This window comes from Pinus tabuliformis, chromosome 2_2 (assembly GCF_031772625.1).
Source record: "Pinus tabuliformis cultivar Carrire ecotype Pingquan chromosome 2_2, CPIR1, whole genome shotgun sequence".
Taxonomy (NCBI): domain Eukaryota; kingdom Viridiplantae; phylum Streptophyta; class Pinopsida; order Pinales; family Pinaceae; genus Pinus; species Pinus tabuliformis.
This window is the reverse complement of record NC_142300.1, coordinates 70,697,961-70,720,371: the sequence shown is the minus strand read 5'-3', so window position 1 is coordinate 70,720,371 and position 22,411 is coordinate 70,697,961. Positions and strand designations below refer to the sequence as shown.

At 41.2% G+C, this 22,411-nt stretch overlaps 1 protein-coding gene across 1 annotated transcript in view; it reads right to left on the bottom strand.

The window, feature by feature from the left end:
• Positions 1–1,789: 1,789 nt before the first annotated feature.
• LOC149191497 (RNA-binding KH domain-containing protein RCF3-like) overlaps positions 1,790–22,411 on the bottom strand; it is a 67,714-nt gene continuing 47,092 nt past the window's right edge. The window contains exons 3-4 of the mRNA XM_089406665.1: positions 10,590–11,122; positions 1,790–2,343 (exon numbers count right to left, since the gene is read on the bottom strand). Of these exons, the coding sequence (XP_089262791.1) occupies positions 1,817–2,343; positions 10,590–11,122 (1,060 nt within the window). The 3' untranslated portion in view covers positions 1,790–1,816. The remainder of the gene's footprint in view (positions 2,344–10,589; positions 11,123–22,411) is intronic.

Here is a 22,411-nt window from a genome sequence, read left to right as displayed (position 1 = left end):
CCCCAGTACATAATGTACTATACCATCTGTCTGATTATCAGTAGATGTCGAGACGGAATGGGTAGCCACATAATTGAATCGTGGTGGGGAGGTTACTGCTTACAAACAAGAACAAATAGGGGATGATGGTTGCATAGGAGTCACCTGGTGACCAATGAATGACAATTAATCTATGGTCACTATTCTCCCTTCATGTGGAAAACAAGCCACATGGAAAAGCGAAGAAACAAGAGCTCCCATGACATAAACATAGTTGCATCCAAGGAGAAGATTCAAATCTAGGGGACCTTGGATTACCATCACATCTATATAGATGGTCTTTCCTCCCAAAGTAATAGGGAACTTTAGAAGGATCCTTAAGGGCTAACTAGTTCCTCTATTGAAAGCCAACAGATTCTTTGTGACTGGCACAAGCTATGGGGTGTTAGAGCCTAGGTTTGTCTCAGGCTAAAAAGACAAGGTTCTAGATCCACATCAAACCATGCTCAGCCTCGTAGCTAGCCCTACGAGGACAGGAGAGGGCTCTCTTCGAGTCACCTCAGTAAAAATAAACAAGAAGGTCTGAGATGACTCAAAATGCACACTGATTTTAGGCTAGTAAATGGATATGAAAGAGACAGTTTAATGGATGACAGAATTTTCAGGGATGTATGGGACAAAGGACAGCCTGAGCGGAGAAATTAACTCAAAGACACAGGGTGTTTCATGAGGCAAGATAGGCAGGAGATTTAGCAATCAAATTTGAATAATATGGAGTGGAAAGATAGTTGAGAGGCTGAAAAGGGCATATGTGATGAATCCTTTTTAGACAGAAGAAGCCACACAGAACATGAACGCTTTCCCAAGGCAGAGTAGTAAACTGAATTCTACCTTTCTCACTTAAAAGCATTCAGCTTGGAAATGATTATGAATGAAATGTAAACATAACAGGATACATATGAAACAGAGAAAAAACACATTTCTAAACTCATACCACAGGGATCTCCTGAATCAGAGTTGCATCATTTTATTAATTTCCTAGCCAAAACTTGTACAATGACAGCGCTGGGTTTTTCCTCCACACTGCTCCCAGAAATTTCAACCTTTTACAAATGATTTTTCATACAATAAATAAACTCAATCTGTGGGAAAACAAATCGATGAAAAATAGGGAGCTGGAAAACAAATCGATGATGATAGGAAAAGAGCTATCCATCTGTTCTGGAGACAGAACAGTGTTACATTATTCCATTTGAAAATCTCTGATGACCAATGGAAAGGCGTAAATTGTAACTGTAGACCCTTTGAATCATAACTAAAGTCCAAAATAGGAAATCGAATCCTATTTCTATGCTAAATTTTGAGCCTAGAATCATGTAGGCGCTGATTTTAGGCCTGAAAACTCTACTTCTTGAATGCCACTTTGCGCATTCCTACACAACCGCCCTCAAATTTCTGGAGATGTATTTGCCACTTTACAAAAATCAGGAAAAGGTCTCCAATATTTTAATGCTAAAATATGGGTAAATCCGCCACATGTTATTTAAATCTGAAGATTAATCGAATGCCCAGGTAGGCAAAGTAGCAACTGTAGCACGAGCATGATACATAAAGCATTCTATTGCAGGACCCATGTTTCTTAATGCTTGAGTGTCCCGAGCAAAAATTTTGTAAGATAAGGACTGGCCTTCAAGCTATTGCAAAAGCTGATTGACTGTATCAACATTGAAGTTATGGGACTTGACCAATGCCTGATGTTTTCCAATAGCACTAAAGTTCACGGACTCCATATTTATAACATCCGTGCGCTTCATCATAAAATCTGTTCATTGGCATATTAACGAAATAAAGGTTTGTTGTTGACAATGGATGCTTGAATCAAGCATTGGGCTGCATTTGTTTGCTCTGGAGTGCCTGAAATTTCAACCACTCCTTCAGATGTTCTTGGTCTAACTTCAAGAAGATTAACTTTGGCACCAGAAATCTGCTGAATTTTAACAATACCATTCCCAGACTTTCCTAGAATGGCTGCAACTGCGCGTTCTGGTATTACAACTTCAACTGTAGTTTTTGTGATAAGCCCACCAGCAGCTCTTCCAAATCCAGCAGAACCCCCTTGATGAAGAATTGGCTCCTCAAACTCAGAGGAATTGCCAACACTGCCTATATCCCGATTTGACTTTGATGACCGTGGGGCTGGTGAAGACTGCATAGTTGGATAGCTTGATGATGAATGACCACCACCTTGAAATGCCATGCTAGAAGAGAAGGATTTACTAGGAGAGCCCTGCTCAAACCTTTCTCTGCTACTTAATGGTGCCAAAGATGAAGAAACCATAGCACCAGTACTGGACCTTTCATGGTTGTTACACAGTAATTTGTCACCATCCCTGTTACTCCTCTTGTCGTACCTTGGAGGACTCATCCCGGGAGTTATAAGAAGTGACAAAGTCTAAAAACACTTGCATTATGTTCCCCTGAGTATGTACTCCATGTTCCCTGAAGACACCTTCTGCAAATTATCCCTGAAAAGTGCTCTTTTTCCATTGGCGCAAGTCCACAGTATCTTACCCGCGCCAATCTTGGAGATCCTCAAAAGAGGGCGCGACCATTGGCGCTCTGCCTTAGAACAACAGTCGCGCCAACCAAATTTAGTCGTGCTTTTTGCCTTAACGCACGTCCAACTGTTTTTTCCTTCATTACATGGAGCTTTTCTGAGGATAAAAAATCAGTCTTTTGTCGAGCTTTATCCATCTTTATGGCTTTTGCTAATCCGCGAAAGGTGTCCCGGTTCGTCGTATCCTCCTCCCTTCTTCATCTATATAAGCTTGTCATTATGCATTGGACAAGCTAGTGTTAGAGTGTTAGAGAGTGTTAGTGCTAGTGATTTAGTGATTGAGTGATAGTAGTGATGATTATTGGTCATGGAGTGTTAGATGTTGAGTTCTTGAGTTCTTGGAGGAGTGCTAGAGAGGTTATGTTGCCGGAGAGGAGATGCATGGCAAGACACATATAGTTACTTGCCCAGCCAGGAGAAGGGTCAACGTCAGAACAATGGTTGTAACTTTTCCTGTTTATTATTAATTAATGAGCGACTGCTATTATAGTTCCAATCTCATTGTCTATTATGGTGATGTGTTGATTTATTTCCTTTCTGACTGAAATATAGTTGTGCCTTGGTAGTTTTTATGTTGGTATCTGTCCTTCCTTTGCATGTGCAGGTGTTCGTTTGTGATCTGTTGGAGCAAGGGAGCGAGGATATCAACTCTGCTTCAATCATAGCGTTGGACTCCAGGTTAGTCTTCTTGATTCACCTTTGATGCATAACTAGGAACTTGCGTAGCAGCGTGGTTTGTTTGTGGCTAGTTCTGTTATAGGCTAGTGGGATTGCCTCTGTTAGCAAAGGGGATTTACCTGACCAACAAATTGGCGACTCCACTGGGGAGGAACTATTTGATTTCTATCTTGCATGTTAATTTTCTTCTGCTTGCTTGAGTGAATGAGCTTCCTGAGTCAGTTTTGAGATTATTCTTTACTGTTTGACCCATCTGAGCACTGTCAACCCGACCTAAGGTTGTATCATTTATTTTTCTAGTTGGCAAGCTTAATTGCCGCGGTTATTTCTTTGACAGTCGCGCCAGTTGGCGCATGTTTCTCAAAAGCAGCTCGCGCCAATCCTGTGCTAGCGCAAGTTGCAGGCTGACAGTAACGCCAGCTCTGTAAATTTTGCCTGTGTGTGGGTGGAAAGCTCATTCAGTCTCTTTATATATCTCTTTCAGCCTCTGAAACTGTGTTGAACCTCTGCTTGACTGGTCTTAGCCTGTATCCCTCAGCTGTTTGCTCATTTCTATTGATTTTCGTCTCAGCCCTAGGATATCTAGTGGCTTTGCATGTCTAGCTTTCTGTGGGAAGTTTCGATCTCTTGATTATCCAGTCAACTTGTTGGTTGTGTTCTGCACCTATCCAGTGCTTTGTTAAAGCTTGATCTTCTATACTCTGAATACTTCACTTCTAGCCTCTTTGAAGTTCACTAGTCTTTGTGTTTTTCCTTGCTTGCATGGTTCATTTTAGTGTTTCAGAATTGGTTCTATTTCATTAACTGAACTTGGATTGTGCATATCTCTTAGAATTTGTTTACATGCATCATGCCATCTTAAAGGAAAGAAAAATAAAAAATCTCTTGCATCATAGTAGTTAGCATTTATTGTTATTTGTTGCTATTAAAAAGAAAAAGACAAAATTTCGTTTCTTGTTATTAGCTGCATTAGGGTCTTTGTTGTTTGTTGAAGTGATCGTTTCGTTTGTGAAAAAGATCTCAACCCTCCTGTAGATAGAATTCATCGAATCAAATGATTTAATTTTGGCATATAGTTTGCATGTAAAAAGTTTTTGAGATATCACATACGGTAGGACCAAAAAATTGAAACATAATCAAAGATAAACTTTAAAATGAACTCAATGAACATAACAACGCATTGGAACATAACGCAAACACTCTAGAGGTCTAGGTTAGAGACGTGTTCCGGCGTCTTTAAACCTGGTAGTTTATCGTCGAGTGGTTGGGTGATTCCTCCACGGTGAAACGATAGGTGCCAATACGGACTGTGCTCCCACGTACCGTCGAGTATATATTGGGAGACCCCTATAGGAATAAAGCCTTTATCCATAGGAAGCCGTGTCAGCCGCCCTACGATTCGCAATGCAGTGAACACAACATTCACGAAGATTGACCACCCGTACCCTAAAAAGTATTCTGTGGTTTTGCGAAAAGTTTGGCATACCCTCTACCTAGAATTCCAGAGCAGTCACTTTTGATCCTTTTCGGACTCCCTAAACGAAAAGGTGCCTGTGAGCGTCTTGTCACTTCGTGCTCATTAAATATTCGAAGGAGACTAGAGTCATCTTTTATCCTTTTCTCGACTCTTAAAAAATGAAAAGGTTAAGTTCAGTGTCTTAAAATTTATTGGCCACGATAATATTACCCAATTAGATTTTTGTTTGCCTTAGCTTGAGTAGGGTTATTTCTCGTTCGATGGCAGCCTTCCCGGTGCCCACCGGCCAAGGTATTCCTCTTGATGGGAACCCTCGTCCATTTCCTCCTGTTGGAAATGTCGGTGTTCAGTATATCGCAACTTTGTCTTTGCCTGGGTTAACCATCGGTTTGCCCGTATGGTTGTTTTCAAACTCGGTGGTCTCGAGTGTGATAACTTCTGCTCCAAATGAACCCACCTCCCAGGTAATACCCACTTCGAATGTTACTTTCGAGGTCAATGCCGTCCAAACCACCACGGCAAACAAAGCCTCGAAAGCAAAGAAGAAAGGGAAACCGAAGAATAAGCCAGATCAACCCAAGCAGGAAGCCCCTAACCCTCCGCCCGAGGATGGTGCCAAACGCAAACCCAAGTATCCTTGTCTTATCTGTGATGAGGATCACTATACAAAGGACTGCCCCAGGCGGTCCGAAGTTAGTCGTTTGTTGAAAGGCACTCCCGGGACTCCTGCGGTGCTTAAAGAACCCTTTCCCTCACAGCAAACTCAAAAAACTCAAATGGTGGCTGACCCATCTCAGCCTCCCTCTTCCTTTGGTTCTCAAGTGTTTATGGCTGGAACGATACCCATCAATATTAGTACTCGAACAAAAGATTACCCGCCATATACCGGGAAGGAGCCTGAGATACCCTCTAGTGCTCCTCCGTTCAGTTCGGGTCCACCACCACCTCCTCCACCCGAACAACGTCTTGCTGATTCCAAGGTGGACCCTTCCCCTTCTTCGCCTACTGTTGCGTCCTCATCTTCTACTTCGCCTGGTGAAACTCTGGATTCAAGTAACCAGGTGGCTAAGAAGAAAAAGAAGAAGAAGACCAAGAAGAAGAAGACTCCTAAACCAGAGGTTAAAGGTATAACCCAAGTCGAGCCACCTTGTGCTCCTCCGCGGAAGGTCAAATTTCCTTGTAAGTTGTGCAAGGAAGACCACCTTCTCCGCGATTGTCCTGGCATTCCCATGGTTTTAGAAGTATGGTCTCATGATCCGGACCGCCCTGCATCGTCCTCGGTAGATCATGGCGATGTTACCTTATCACCTGGAAACAGTAAGGGAAAAGAGAAGATTCGAATCCCTTGTAAATTTTGTGAAGGAAATCATCCCCTTCACCTTTTTCCATTCATGGATAGAGCCTCTATTGTATTGGAAAGTCTTACAGCTCCCTCAACCCAACTTCCTACTAGTTATCAACATCTTTATGCAATTGCAGAACGTTCCCCTACTGACAAAGAAATCAACCAAGATTCCTCTCTTGTCCAGCCTCCTCTTCCTGAATCTGGCTCTGCCAAGCCTGTTCCAAACCAACCATTGGTCGGAAAGAGCGTCGACTCGAGTTCACCACCCGCCGACCACTCTATTTTGGAAGAGCATCAAACTCATGTTCTTCTCGTCTCCTCAGATTCTCCTACATCTGGAAATACCCCTACATCTGAGAGTCCTACTGCGCTCTCCCCCGAGCAGGGGGGCAATCATACGATTCCCCCACCAAGTAGTTCAGTCGCTTCCTTCGACTGGAGACGTTTGACTACCTTCCGCCTCCTGTCTCATGTGCCTTTTTGGGTCATGGTACACGCCTATGACAAGGCAATATCTGGCACTGTTTTGGATGAGGGTGCATCTGTTAGTCTTATGTCTGCTACTACTTGGCAAGCTTTGGGTTCCCCACAGCTTGTGCCCGTAGCATCGAATCTGACTGCTTTTGATGGAGGAACTAGCCAACCATTAGGGATCCTTCGAAAGTTCCCTATTACTTTGGGAGGCAAGACCGTCTATATAAACGTATCGGTTACCCAAGGTGCTTTAGATTTCAATCTTCTCCTTGGTCATGACTATGTTTATGCCATGGGGGCCCTTATTTCTTCACTTTTCCGTGTGGTTTGCTTTCCACACAATGGACGAATTGTGACTATCGATCAATTATCGTTCGTTAGTCCACGGGTCCCCCCTGCGCAGTTGTCATCCCCTCCTGGTGTTCATCCACCAGTTGCATCTGCCTCACCGCAGGTCAACTACGTGGCCACCTATCCCGTGCCTGTATCCAGCGACGCCACCGTCATGCATAGTGTCCTGGGGGCATTGGGTCTTGACTTCTGAGATGTTGTCCTTCCACCGGGAGTGGCACTCTTGGAAGCCCCGACTTCCTGTTCATTATGATGAAGTTCGGGCGGAGCATAGTTCGTTTTCCTATGTCAAGCTCCTTAAAAAATGAAACTAGGTCTAGCTGAGCATAGTTCCTGATCTTGTGTCAAGCTCATTAAAAAATGAAATAAGGGTTATGAGGATAGTTCTTTTACTGTGTCAACCTTATTAAAAAAATGAAACATCTCCTCCTTTCCAAATCGAGTCTTTTGATTAAGATCTCGTAAAATACAAGTCGAGTCTTTCACAGATCTCGAGAGTGAACCTTCATTCCATCCACTCCATGAATGCCATGAAGCTTGGGGGGCATGTACCTCGATTTGCATTATCATGCTGGGGGCATGCAAATTTATAGCAAGCATAGTTTTTCATTTCAAGCATAGTTTTTCGTTTCAAGCTTGTGTAAACATGAAACCGAACCCAAGCAAAGTTCTCCATGGTTCAAGCTTGTGTAAAAATGAACCCATACCTGATTCACATCCCGTGATTGCCTTTTTTCTGCTAAATTTTGCTAGATGAGCCTTGGTTGTTTCATTCCATCGCCACCATCTCTTTGGCCGATCATATGCTTTCACTTGGTTATTTTCCTTTTCCTGAGGATCCACAGCGATGAGTGGTTTTATTAGCCAGCCTCTTGACCATTACATGTTTTGAGCAGTTCCACCATTACCGGAACCAGTTACTATCCCTTATACCACTCGTTCCTTCAGGACGAGTCGCCTTTACGCTCTTTTCTGACTCGTAAACTATGAAAAGATTGCCGAGTATTTTTCCCTTTTTGACTCGTTAAAGAAAATAAAAATGGAGGTCCGCTTTCAGCTCTTTTCTAACCATTTAAAGAGGAAAAGATTGCCGAGTCACTCCTCTTGACTCGTTAAATGGTAATAAGGGGCGGTTGTTTTAAGTTCTTTTTGACGACCGTTAAAACATAAAAAGATTATCGGGTTTTTGTCGTTTCAAACTCGTTAGTGGTTACGAAACGACGTGGTTTTGACCGCTTTTTTACTTTTTCAGGTCAAAATCACTAATTATGAAAAGTACTCCTCGATCGTAATGATCGGGCAGTTCTTTCGGGTATTATTTTATACTTTTTCGGGCCCGAGAGACACAACTTTACGAAAAAGGACATCCCTGGAGTTTCCTTTTCTACTGTCTTTTCAAACTCTCTAAACATGAAAAGACGCCGAGTTCTTCCTTTGTCAGACTCGTTAAAACTTAATGACATCGGATTTTGTCACAACACAAGCATATGCTATCCCCATCAAGATTGTTAAAAATAACTGGGGTACTCGCCAGAAATGGCGGGGGAAAAGAAAATTTTTGAACCATAATTATTACCGTAACGGCAGTATGTCGCTCTTGAACATGGCACTTTTTGCTTTCGTGTCCGGGGTGGGGATATTTCATCTCATATCTTTCACTTGCTTCCATGGACTTGGGTACCCTATTTGACCTCTCATTCACTCATTGCCTCGTCATCATGACCTTTGATACATTGATGTCAAATACTGCCAATTCCGTTAATGTGCCGCCGATATGTTCAAGAGAAGTTGACCTCTGCAAAACAACCTCCCTCTGATAGTTCGCACAATCTTGATTCACAACTTCATCTCTCTGTCTCGTGTCGATGATGTGGGAAACATTATGGCCCACCTTCGATCAAGGTCACTCCCTGTCGACTTCAACTCATTATCTAGGGAATTGATCGAGAGACTCCTTTCCGGTGCCTTGGAGCCTGCATGCCTCAATGGCAGGTTCTTCGTGTTCGATGTGAGGTTTTCATCATTGGCCTCCGATCGAATGATTCCACGGGTGTTTGAATTCAGACCATTGATTCACACGCCGTAGATTGTACCTATAGTACCTTGAGGGCCATTGTCATTATTGGTGGTACCTCTCGCGTCTGTTAACAGTTTCCATTATTGACTAGTAATCAAATGATGTTCATGCATGTTCGACTTCAGCTCATATATTCACATGCTTGGACTTGTACTCTTGTTCGGGTCGAGATGGAGCGCAAGACCCTGGATTGTGTCTGTTGTAATCCAGGCGTGATTCTTGATACTTGACTCATTTACTGGATGGCTGCGACCATACCTGAGTCAGTTCGTTGATCCTAACCAGATGGCTGCGTCCATACTATGGATCCAGATTATTTATGTACTCTCTTATGGATGGCTGCGACCATACCACGTACATCATGTAATTGAACTATCAGTCATGTCTCTCAATACAGCTCCTCGGCGGCAGTAACTATATGTGCTCTTATGTGCTCTTATGTGTTCTTATGTGTGTTCTTGTAAAGCATTTCACCCCTCTCCACCTCTTGGACTTCATGCTTTAGGGGGCATCTGTTACACAGTAATTTGTCACCATCCCTGTTACTCCTCTTGTCGTACCTTGGAGGACTCATCCCGGGAGTTATAAGAAGTGACAAAGTCTAAAAACACTTGCATTATGTTCCCCTGAGTATGTACTTCATGTTCCCTGAAGACACCTTCTGCAGATTATCCCTGAAAAGTGCTCTTTTTCCATTGGCGCAAGTCCACAGTATCTTACCCGCGCCAATCTTGGAGATCCTCAAAAGAGGGCGCGACCATTGGCGCTCTGCCTTAGAACAACAGTCGCGCCAACCAAATTTAGTCGTGCTTTTTGCCTTAACACACGTCCGACTGTTTTTTCCTTCATTACATGGAGCTTTTCTGAGGATAAAAAATCAGTCTTTTATCGAGCTTTATCCATCTTTATGGCTTTTGCTAATCCGCGAAAGGTGTCCCGGTTCGTCGTATCCTCCTCCCTTCTTCATCTATATAAGCTTGTCATTATGCATTGGACAAGCTAGTGTTAGAGTGTTAGAGAGTGTTAGTGCTAGTGATTTAGTGATTGAGTGATAGTAGTGATGATTATTGGTCATGGAGTGTTAGATGTTGAGTTCTTGAGTTCTTGGAGGAGTGCTAGTGAGTGCTAGAGAGGTTATGCTGCCGGAGAGGAGATGCATGGCAAGACACATATAGTTACTCGCCCAGCCAGGAGAAGGGTCAACGTCAGAACAATGGTTGTAACTTTTCCTGTTTATTATTAATTAATGAGCGACTGCTATTATAGTTCCAATCTCATTGTCTATTATGGTGATGTGTTGATTTATTTCCTTTCTGACTGAAATATAGTTGTGCCTTGGTAGTTTTTATGTTGGTATCTGTCTCTTCCTTTGCATGTGCAGGTGTTCGTTTGTGATCTGTTGGAGCAAGGGAGCGAGGATATCAACTCTGCTTCAATCATAGCATTGGACTCCAGGTTAGTCTTCTTGATTCACCTTTGATGCATAACTAGGAACTTGCGTAGCAGCGTGGTTTGTTTGTGGCTAGTTCTGTTATAGGCTAGTGGGATCGCCTCTGTCAGCAGAGGGGATTTACCTGACCAACAATGGTTTAAAAATGTTCCCGTAGTCTTGAAGTTATCTGAACTAAAGCTTCTCGTGCAACCCTTATATCACCTACAATCTGAACAAACTCATCAGTTTCCAAAGTAGACCGAGGAAGGTCTTCTCTTGATAATATTCTAATATTCGCACTTGTTGTCCGCCTCATTTTAGAAATCACTGTACCACCCCTACCAATTAGAAAACCAACTTGACTGGCTGGGATGAGAAGCCTTGTGGTGATAACACTATCCTTGTCTGGCCCCAGGTCCACAATTTGATTTTGAATGTGCAGTAAATCTTCCCGGGAAGGAGACAGATTGTCATTGGGAGCCTGATTTGACGATATTATAATAATGCGATCATCAGACCCTGGAACAGAATCGGTAGTTCTGATGTTCACACCAATGTCTTCACGCATGCATTTAATAATACCACCACCCTTCCAAATTACACTGCCAATTTTCTTATTTGGACATAAAACACGAAAAACTAGGTCTTCCATAGATGAAGAGGGCCCACGATTAGTCAGACGAGACCCTCCACTTTCAAAAACATATGTCTAGAAGTTGGAGGCCCTTTTGGAGGAGAAATATATGTCCAGAACTTGCAGGACCTGAACCCCTGCTAAATTCATTAGATGATCTCATCCTTGGAATAGGCTCATCCAACTTTGCATGACGAGGTATTATATTTTGATATGGCAAGTAAACATCTGCAGGTGTAGAATGATTATTTGGAGAGTAAATAGCAGAATGTGTAGGTGGATGAGTGATTTGGAGCAAAGATTAGCAGTTTCGGGCCTTTTTGCTGTGTGCACTGTGCCGGAGGCCCAATGCACCGCGACTCCTAGATGCTCGGCGCCAGTGTAAATTTGCACTGGATGGTCGTGCCCAGTGCACTGTGCGGTCCATGTGCGCCGCGCCACCTACTCTATGTGCCGCGACTCCTTCCAGCTCACATTTTTGTCATTCAAATATGAAATTCCTTCTTCCACTTTTAAACTTGACTTTGTGATGGTCTTTGTCATGCAGATTCGTTGTAAAAACAACAGAATTACCATATATAATTGAGAAATTGATTTCTGCTTTGTACAAATGCATTTTGTAATGTTTTGGCTTCAGCTCTTTTCACATTTGAAAAAAAACTTTTTTCCTTTGTTTCCTCTGATTATCTGACTTGAATGATGCATCTTTTAACTATTTTTGTAGGGATGGTGGCATATTTTGGCAGAGGATGATCAGGGCTGCGCCTGAAACATTGCACATTTGGAAGCTTTAAAAAATACATATTTACTACCAAAAACAAATTTAACGATTTCTTCTTGAAAACTCTGTTTTGAAGAAGAATCATTCTCGAGCCTTATTGATAATGGACATTCTGAAATGAAGACTTATTATAGCCATCCTCATGGCCTGTGGGTGTTATTTGACATTTTTGAAGACCAATTCAACTAACCCTAGACCTACTGACTGAAATGACTCTTGCTGACCACGAGACCAAACAAGACTGTACATGACTTTTAAAATTGACTATGATGAACAGACCAGAGCCAGCAGGGCAAGGCATGAGGGACAAGACCCTTCAGTTGGACTATGGCATGCCCCTAGCAGAATGCAGGTGATCGAGCAGAATGGGACACCTAAAAATGAAATGCAGAAAGAGTTTTGATCTCTAATGGAGGGATGACCATTACCAAGAAGTACGATGATCTCTATTCGTTTGATTCCAGCAGGGTAAGATGTATTGGGCTTATTAAAGACTTGGTGGTCAGTTTGGATCATATTCCGGCAAAGAGCATTTTGATGGATGTGGTGGTGGTGGATATACCTCCTAGATTTGGAATGCTTCTTTCCAGATGTTGGGGAGCAAAGATCAAAGGAACTATGCATCTTGATTTCTCCTATACAACGATTCCTGTGTTTGGCCAAATGAGAAAACTTTATCGAGAGTAGAAAATGAAATACATGATTACCAGCAAGGAGAAACCAATTAATCATCCGATCAATTATGTACATACAGATTTAGAGTCTTTTGTTTTGTATTCAAATAGTTTCAATGAGATTGATAGTCAATTAGTTGCAGCAGATGATATTCCAGAAATAGCAGAGAATTTCAGAGAAGTTTTGAAGAAAGAAAGTCAAGAATAGGGCAATACCATTCAGTGATCAGAACAAGATAATAGAAAGCAAGCAAAAAAAAAACAACAAATAGAATTTCAGCACCTAGAAGAAGAGGAAGATGGCCTATGGACTATGGATTTCGATGGCACAGTGGGAAATGATGGTGCTGGAATTAGAATTTGGGTACGCAATCCTTTTTCTGCTCCAAACAAAGTGCCTAGTAATGTGCGGGTATGTTCTTATAAACTTGCTTTTGATTGCTCAAACAATGAAGCTGAGTATGAGGCTTTGATTGCTGGCCTAAAGATCCTAAGAAAGCTGAATTCTAAGAGGATTGATGTATATGGTGACTCTGAATTAGTGATTAAGCAAGTTAAAGGCGAATATCAAGCAAATCATCCTCGGATGCAGGCATACCGGAATGTTGTTCTAGACATTTTGAAGCTATTTTCAGATTACACTTTGACGTGTGTGCCTCATATTCAAAATAGTATTGCTGATGAACTTGCTAAGGCAGCGAGTAATTTGAAGATTCCTATGAATTCAAGTAATAAATTTGAAATTCATGTGAAACATCGTCTGACTATCCCAGATAATCAGAGATATTGGCAAGTTTTTCAAGATGATGAGGAGATTGATGATTTTCTGCAAAATAAAGGTACGTTCAAAGATACCTCAATTGATGTACAACTTGATGAAGGAAAAGATTATTTGCAGATCAATCAAATGGAAGTGTTGCAGTTCAAGAATAATGTGATTCCTAAAGGCTTGATACCTTTAGAAGAACTCTTTGATCATGATGACGTAGCCCACAAAACAACATTGCAACCAACAGAGAAGGGAGTCGAAGATGTGAATATTGGAACAACCGAGCATCCGAAGATGGTAAAGATGTCCAAAACATTGCCACCGAAGGTAAAGGCCAAATATATCAGTTTGTTGTCATATTTTGCCGATGTGTTTGCTTGGGACTATTCTGATTTGAAAACATATGACACCAATATAATTCAGCACACAATTCCTATTAAGCCTAATCAAAAACCTTTCAGATAGAAGTTAATAAGGCTTAATCCAAAATTGTTTCCATCAATTGAGAAGGAGATAAATAGGTTGTACAAATCAGGAATCATTGTTCCTATCCATTTTTCTCATTGGATATCTAATTTGGTACCCGTATGAAAGAAGACAGGTGAGATTCGTTTGTGCATTGATTTTCGAAATCTCAACAAAGTTTCATTGAAGGATAATTATCCGCTGCCAAAAATGGATCACATACATTCTAAACTTGTCATACAAAAGCTTAGAATTCTCAAAGGCACTAGGGCGATTTACAAGTCAAGTATCACGATTACAACCTGAGACAAATCTAGGCCCTAACATAGTGGCGACCGTACTAGGGAAGAAAATGGTTTGCTTGTTGATTTCATTTGTTTTATAAGCTACAGACGGAGCCTAAAGTTATGCCAGGTATCCTTCAAAACGCTTTTGCTTTGCATTAGCTCAAGTAGATAAACGCTGCTTCAGTCAATCTCTGGTCTAGCTTGTAAACGTGACATCTAACTTGTCTTGCCCCAGTACATGTATCAAGTGCAGATCTGATGGTTGATGGTGGACAACGATCAGACATAAGAAGGTTGAAATCATTCACCTGGCGACTCCATTCGCTGAAAAATCTAGAAATCAATGCTTCATGGTGACTCCACTGCAGGAAAATTAGTAGCTTTAATATTTTTAAGATGGATCGGGTTGCAAGACGATATGCTCCCATGAGCCGAGATCACATCCCAGGTTTTCCAAATAAAATGCCCAAGGTAGATTGGTCAAAGAATTTGCCTATGTTCAGAAATGTGGAAGGTAATGACGCTGCTCTTCATCTAGTGAAATTTCACATTCATGTGCACAAATTAAAGATCACTTTTCCTGAAGACTGTTTGATGAAACTGTTTATGGCTACTCTGGAAGACGAAGCCCGATCTTGGTATGAAAGTTTGCCACCGGCGTCTATATGTGGTTTAAAAGATTTTCATGCAATATCCTTTGAAAGGTATAAAGAATCATATCCATCCTTGGCTTTAATTCATGACTGTTGTAGCCATGTTCATAGTTTTATTGAAAATCTTGAGAAGGTTTATGAAGATGATAATTTCATGGATGATGAGATCATGGAAGCCCTGTATGAAAATCCATTTCAGCAGCATAAAGATGATCACGGAAATTTGTAGCACGATCAAGATCTTAGTACGGTGGAAGATGAAGGAATTTTGCATCTTGACAGCCAACAGGAATTACATGAAATGGATCAAATGTATGAGGAAAATTTGTATACACCTTCACTTGAAATCAATGAAGACAATCACTGTTTGAGCAAAAGAAAACAAAAAGTATTATCTCCTTTTTTTGAAGATAGATCAACTCTTGAACAGTCATGTTCCAGCTCAAATTAACACAGATCTGCAGTGTGCACATGGTCAAGAAGGTGATGGAGGAACTTCCTCCTCTTCTGAAAAGGATGACAGTCCTGTAAGCAGCTTTATAGATCAGCATGTTGAAGATGTCCATATGGCTAAAAGTGACGAAAGAAAAAGTTTCGTTTCAGATCTTTCCATAGAAGATGACAACATGCAGGGAAGTCAAGTTTCAATTTCAGAATGTGATAATGTCAAGACAACGATTTCGGATCCAAATGTTCTCATGTCATCAGAACAAAGCCTTCATAAAGCGGTATTCCGGTCAGGTCAAGTAAGTGAACAACAAGATGAGATCTTTGTTCAAGTAAGTGAAAACGTTTCCTTGGATGAATCATTGGTAGATGATAGAAATGTTAGTGTTGGGTTTCACGAATCATCTGAAATTTATTTTCTCATGATTGATGAATGTAATGAGAATCTGACTGTCATATCATATGAAGATGATCAAAATAATATTCAGATTACAGTAGATCAAAACATTTGGGATTCCCTTTATTCTTCCTATGTTTCATGCTTTGAAATGTTCTTTGAAGAGGAAATATACTCATCTACTTGTTCAGAATTATTTGAGGACCAGGAACACATTTTTACTGAAGTACATTATGAAAGAAGATCAGAATCAAAGGAGAAAGACACCTCGCTCTTTCAGTAGGAGGAAAGACTCCATGTTTTTCAGGATCCAATGGAAGATTTGTTGCAGTAAGCAATGAAGGTGATTATCACAGTGGTTAGTGATGAAGGAGATCATGGTCAATCATGTTTTTGGATGCCTAGCTACCAGTATCTGTTGTTGACTAGGAGATCTGATCAGGAGACTCAATCAAGAAGGCATCTGCTTGATTGGTTACATTGGCATTTCGATATAGTTTGATTGTATATTTCCTTGTAAGAAACATAGGTGGTCATGTACTACCACCAAGCTTTAAGTTTTAAGTTCAGGTCTTAGTATTTTGAGTTAGTTTGTCAAGTCAGTTTTTCAGTCATTTCAGTTTCAAAATTTAGTCATATTTTCAGTCAATAAATCAGTTAATAATCTTGTGTCAATTTTTCAAAATAATGGAGTCCATGTCCCAATGGAGGTAGGCATAGTCTGCTCTCCCAAAGCTCTGCAATTCTTGGCACCTCCAAGGAGCTACCATCCCCATTGGAGCCAATGTTAGAGTCGGTCTAGTCATCCCTCCGTCAGAGATCAAAACTATTTTTGCATTTCATTTTTTGGTGTCTTGCTCATTTTGATCAGTTGCATTCTGTTAGGAGCATGCCATAAATCTGTCAGAATGGATTTTGTCATTCATCCCCCTCATGCTTTACACTGCTGGCTCAGGCCTGTTAATCAAGTTTTCATGTCTTTTGATTAGCAAGAGTTATTTTCAGTCACTAGGTCTAGGGTTTCACAAATTATGTCTTCACAATGTCCAATAAAGCCAGTAGGATAGAGGGAGGTTCTTAATAAGTTTCCATTTCAAATATTTTCATCGTCATATGGATGGATTATGACTTTTCTTCAAAACTCTGTTTTGAAGACAAGTCGACATTTCATTTTTTTTGTAATAATTTTCAAAAATTTTCAGTTCTTGAATTCTTCAGGTGCAGCCCTGGTCTCCTTTGCCAAATCCCATGTCAGCTATTCCTACAAAAAATTTCCAAGAATTTCATCATTTCAACCCAAAAATCAAGGAGGAAACAAAAATACAGAGTTGTATTAATTGTGAAAAAGTGCCAATTTCAAAACATTACAAAAATGGGTTTTGAAGAACCAAAAATAAAAAAAAAATGTCATTTTGCATGCCAAGGTGAAAGAGAAGCTTTTCAAAGTGAATTGGGTGAGAAAGTGCATGTTTTGGGGTGAAATTGCTTGCAACTAGTTGGCGCAGCACATAGAATAGGTGGCGCGGCGCACTGGAAGCGTGCGGCGCAGTGGGAGAAATTGTCCAGTGTTATCTTGAACGGGCGCGGTGCACTGGGAGAAATTGTCCAGTGTTATTCTGAACGGGCACGGCGCACTGGGAGCACGTGACGCACTGGGTTCTGGGCGCGGCGCATACAGTCCACAGCCCGAATTTTCTTGAAATTTCTCCAAGTTGCTCATTCCTTGCATGGATTTTCCAGGTAGAGCCTTCTTGTTAGAGAAAGATTTCGGCGAAAATCACATGGAAAATCATTTGTCGACGCGTTTCGAACCAACTAGTGTGGTTCATCGTCAGGACAAGTTGGTTCGAAACGCGTCGACAAATGATTTTCCATGTGATTTTCGCCGAAATCTTTCTCTAACATAATATGGATCACAGAAGCCTAAACTCCATTAGAGCCTTCTTCTTGATGTTGCATCAAATTTTGTGATAAGTGATGGTGGTTTATGGGTGATAATGGTTGAAACAAAAATCCAAACCCTACATCTACAGTGCCTTCAAAGGAAGATTGCTGTGGGTTCTTAAATCTTTGATTTGTCACCAAGGACTCTCCTCCTTCTCCATTTCTCCCTTGTTTCATCATTTCCTACCCCCCCCCCCCCCACTAAGCTCATCAATCCTACATTTTCTTTCCTACATTCAAATCCGAAAACCCCTAAACCCTAGCCCTTATAAAAATCTCCTAACCCTATACATAAAACCTCTCAAACCCCCCTCCTTTCCCTTATAAAATTTATTCTAATATTCCCTAATCCCTTACTGTTTTCCCCTTCATAACAGTCCCTTGTTGCATTTTTTCCCCCTTGGTGGTAGAATCCAACTATATTGCATTACAACACAGTAGTTTTGTACATCATTAAAGAGCAGTCAAGCACAATTCATATACAACGACATCTTCATCTTCAAGGTAGTTTGAAAAGCAGCAGTCATGTCATCTAAGCATTCATCGGACTATGAAGTAGAAATCCAAAGTGACTCACCCTTGGAAGAACAGGCACCCCGAAGGCCTCATAAAAGTGGAGACATGTTAGGGAAGTACCGACCACCCTTACAGAATTGCAGGCCTGTCCTCTTGCCATGTTTTGTTTCAGCATTAGTCATGCTATGAGTTTTGTCAAAAGGTGGCTAGTGTTCAATTTCATCATGAGCTGTCTCATCCTTTTGTGCTGCACTTACATGGAGATCAAGCTATCTTAGCCGGTGTCACCTTCACACTTACACCAGAATCTGTCTCGTTAGCAACCGGCATACCGAACATTGGAGAACCATCGCACAAGAAACAGAAGATTGACTGGCAGCATTATGAGCCATACATTAAAACCAGTTTCTCGAGGTAGCTCAAGAGAGTGTTCCCATTCCAATATCTGAAAGATGGATATGCTCCACTAATGAAGTTGATCATGAAATATTTCAGCTGTGAGGGACGGTTCTCTCGTTTCTATGCTTATCACATCAGGTTGCCCATGCATTTCACCAGGGTACAGATGATGAACATTCCGTATTTCTTTTGCCAGAACATAGAGAGGATGACCACAGTAGTGCAGCATAAACCCCTCAGCAGAAACTTAACAATTTCTATCATTTTGCTCTTATTAAGATTTTTGTGGTTCATGAGCTTGGCATACAAGGCATCACTTGGGATGATTTCATCTCTCGTGACTTATTCAGAGCTTCATGGGGATTATCAAAGGTTAAGCATGAAGGTGGCCCTTCTCATCAGTATGAGCGCCATGAGACCGCTAGTGTGCCGGTATTCATCACATAGCAGAGAGGCACCAGACATTTGTTTGCAGTGGCAAAACGAGTGTTATCTCCACTCGGGGTGGAAGGGGCCTCATTTCCTCCATAAACATCACAGGTACAGGACAAAGGCAAGAGGCCAATGCAGGATGAGGGGCCGTTAGGTGAAAGAGAGACTGACTTCATTCTCATTCATGATGATGATACAGATACGGGCCCACAAAGTGCCAAGCTTAGGGAGATCGTCCAGGAGTAGCAAACATAGATCCAAGCCTTATCCCTTGACTTGGAGAGAGATAAGTGGACCATGAAGTACTTGGAGAAGAGGAACAAACAGCTTGAGGATCAGCAAGCAATCATGGAGCTAAAAAACATTTGTGAGCATCGCCAAGCTGCACAAAGGAGAAGAATAGAGTTCACGCCATTGGAGCAAGAGATTAATGAGGATCGGGAGGCCAATCTCGAGGGAGTTAACATGCACTTAGAGAGGTTATTGGACAAGGCTGATAAAGACCATGCATTGCTGAGACACATGGCTTTCCACTACATGGCACGAAACAAGGTCTGCAAGGCCCGAATCAGGAATTTAAATGCAAAATTGAGAAAGGCAATAAAGAAGCAAAAGAGGCAATGGGAGCTCGATCGTCTTCAGATATTGGCTGAAGCCTCTTTAACCTAGCATAACACTTAATGAAGAAGCTCCAACCCAAATTTCAACAAATTTGGGGCATTTTTGGTATTTTTGCAAATTTTTGTACAAAAAACAGGGTTTTTCTCCCTGTGCGCCGCGCCACGTGGCACGGGCTTATGATTGGAGGCTCCAAATGCAACATTTTTTATATTTTTGGATTTTTCATGAAAAATCATGACTGATGGTCCATGGCCAAGAATTTTTGGCAAGTTTTGAGTCCTCAGGAGGTCAAAAAAACCCTAAAAATGACCTCTTTGCCCCTAATTTCACACACAGGAAGCAGTCTTGGGAGATTGAGGTTTTGGAGGGGCAAATGGGCACGAAATTCAGAAATTCCACTTGGGTTGGAAGGTAGACAGGTAGGGATTTCGAAAAAGCACACTTGGGCTCAATGTGGACTTCAGGAAGTGCCTAAAATTCAATCTCAAAGTGGCACGACGCACAGAGAAATTGGCGCGGCGCACAGAGGTTTTTTGCCCAATTTTTCATCTTCTAGCTCAGAAATTCAGCCAATTTGACTAGTTTTTCTTTGTAATGTTATTTTTGATCTATATTGATGTAATTGGATAAACATGATGTAATTTTGACACTTATTTACTTGTTCTAGAGGATTCATTCGCCAAAAAGTGAAAATTTAATGAATGAATCAGTTTCCTACCTTATAGAGGCAAGTTGTTTTGATTGCCTAGATTTTAGTGCTTTGTTTAGAATTGGTTGAAACAGCTCCTAGAATGATGAGCTCGACCACTAGAGGTAAGGGGATTTGTTGGGCTAGTCTATATCATGTAATTTCTAAGTCATTTTCAGGGTTGGACACTTGGGATTGCTTTGGCATATCATTGTACATTCTATCTCTGCATTTTTGGCTAAGGAAAGACCAGAGTTTTGCAGCACTGTTTGGGATCCATGTGGCTTTATGTTTTGATGATGTTATTCTCTAAGTAATTGTAAGTTAATTAGTGTTATGTGTATCATTTTCATGTCTCTTCTTCTGAATTTGAACAAATGAGTGATTACGGTAGAATCCATTAACTGCTATGCTCTGCCTTTGAATTTGTTTAAATTTCCATGTTTTCATCTGTTTAAGGAGAATTCTTGAGACTCTCTTGCTCTCCTTATCTCCTCACCAGTCTGATCTATCCATCTCACTCACTTTAAAGCATCAAAATGATTGCCTTCCTTGCCCCAATCAAAACTCTGCAGAAACTGTGCCTCATCCCCGAGCCTAATTTGCCTTTCCCTGTTTCCAACACAAAACTCTCAAAAAATCAAATCAAATCCTTTGCACTTAATACCTAGCCTAAAATTAGTTGCTAAATTAGTCGTCTCGAGCCCCATCGCTTGTCTTTTGCCGAGATTGACCCAGAGAGAGCCCTCTCCTGTCCTCGTAGGGCTAGCTACAAGGCTGAGCGTGGTTTGATGTGGACCTAGAACCTTATCTTTTCAGCCTAAGGAAAATCTAGGCTCTAACATGGGGAACCCAAAGCTTTCCAAGTAGTAGAATACATGATGCTAATAGACACACCTTCATCTAATATAGTGCCATGTACTACCATATTATAGGCTTGTACTATGATCTGGAAAGCCACATAAGATGCAAGGTGGAAAAAAATCAATTTACTCCAATCAAAATAAACGAAAATACTACTTGATGGGGGTATCATATGATTTCCCCCATGCCCTATAGGAATAGGAGAAGGATTGACCTGAACAACTGGGATAGAGGGCCACTCTTCGACTCATGAGAATCTGAGGAAACAAGAAGAACATGAGAAGTGTGATCACTACTCTCTTTGGGAATAGAGTGAACAACTAAATTCGAAGCCAATTCGACCCTCTTTTCAACCAATGGTTGGTCAGGACTAGGCAGGAGAGAGTCATACTTAGGAAGAGCAGGATGGGTAGGAGATGAATCCAAGTCAATCTCTTTACCAACTAGGAGAGGGTTAGAAGAAAGCCTCTGATAACCAACAAGAAGTTGGGGTTGAGGAGCAGTAAGGTTTTCCAAAACTTTGGAAGCTTTATCCACAAGAGTAAAAAGGTGAAGAAGATGCTTCCATTCACATAACCTACAGGGGAATATAATATTTCCCTTCTTCTTACCATCATTAGTTGAAGGCATAGCATCAACATGATCTCCAAAGGTTAACGGGGATAGTCAATTCAGGTCTTGAGACCATACCTCTAAGACTTTGGGAATACTAGGAAAATATCGAAGGAGATGGTCACCCTTACATATCTTGCAAGGGAATTTGACCTTCCATGGAGGATCGAAAGATTTGTCTACAGGAGGTGCATTTGGAGTAACAACTTCGTCTTATTCTTCTTAGCCTCCTGGTTACTGGATTTCAAACTTTCACTAGGTGAAGTAAAAGAGGAGGGTGAAGAAATAGCGAAAGAAGGTGAGAGGTCAACCTTATAATCAATGTGATGTGGTTCAAATGAAGGATATGACTGGATAGGAGAGGGGAAACTCAAGACCACCAAGGTCAAAAATAACCAAATAGGTAAACCAATGGTTAGCCTAGGAAGGGACAACGTTTCCATATAAGGAGCACCAACATTTCCAAAAGATAGAAAAGGATTAGGATTCCCATTTGAGGGGAATCCTTGACTGGTATAATCTGGAAATGTTTCCATTGGAATTGACCCTAAACAATCACTAAGGAAGATAAATTTAACCATGAATATTTTGTGGGTGGTTAATTTTAAGATACTGAAACAAAACTTTGCCTGTTCATACTTTAAGAGTCGAGAAAAGGGTGAAAGGTGACTCTAGTCACTTTCAGAGTTAACAAGATCAAAAAGACAAGTGCTTGATGATCTTTTAAATTTAAAGAGTCAAAAGGACCAAAATTACTACTCAGGATAATCTAGGCGAAAGGGATTACCAAGTAACCGT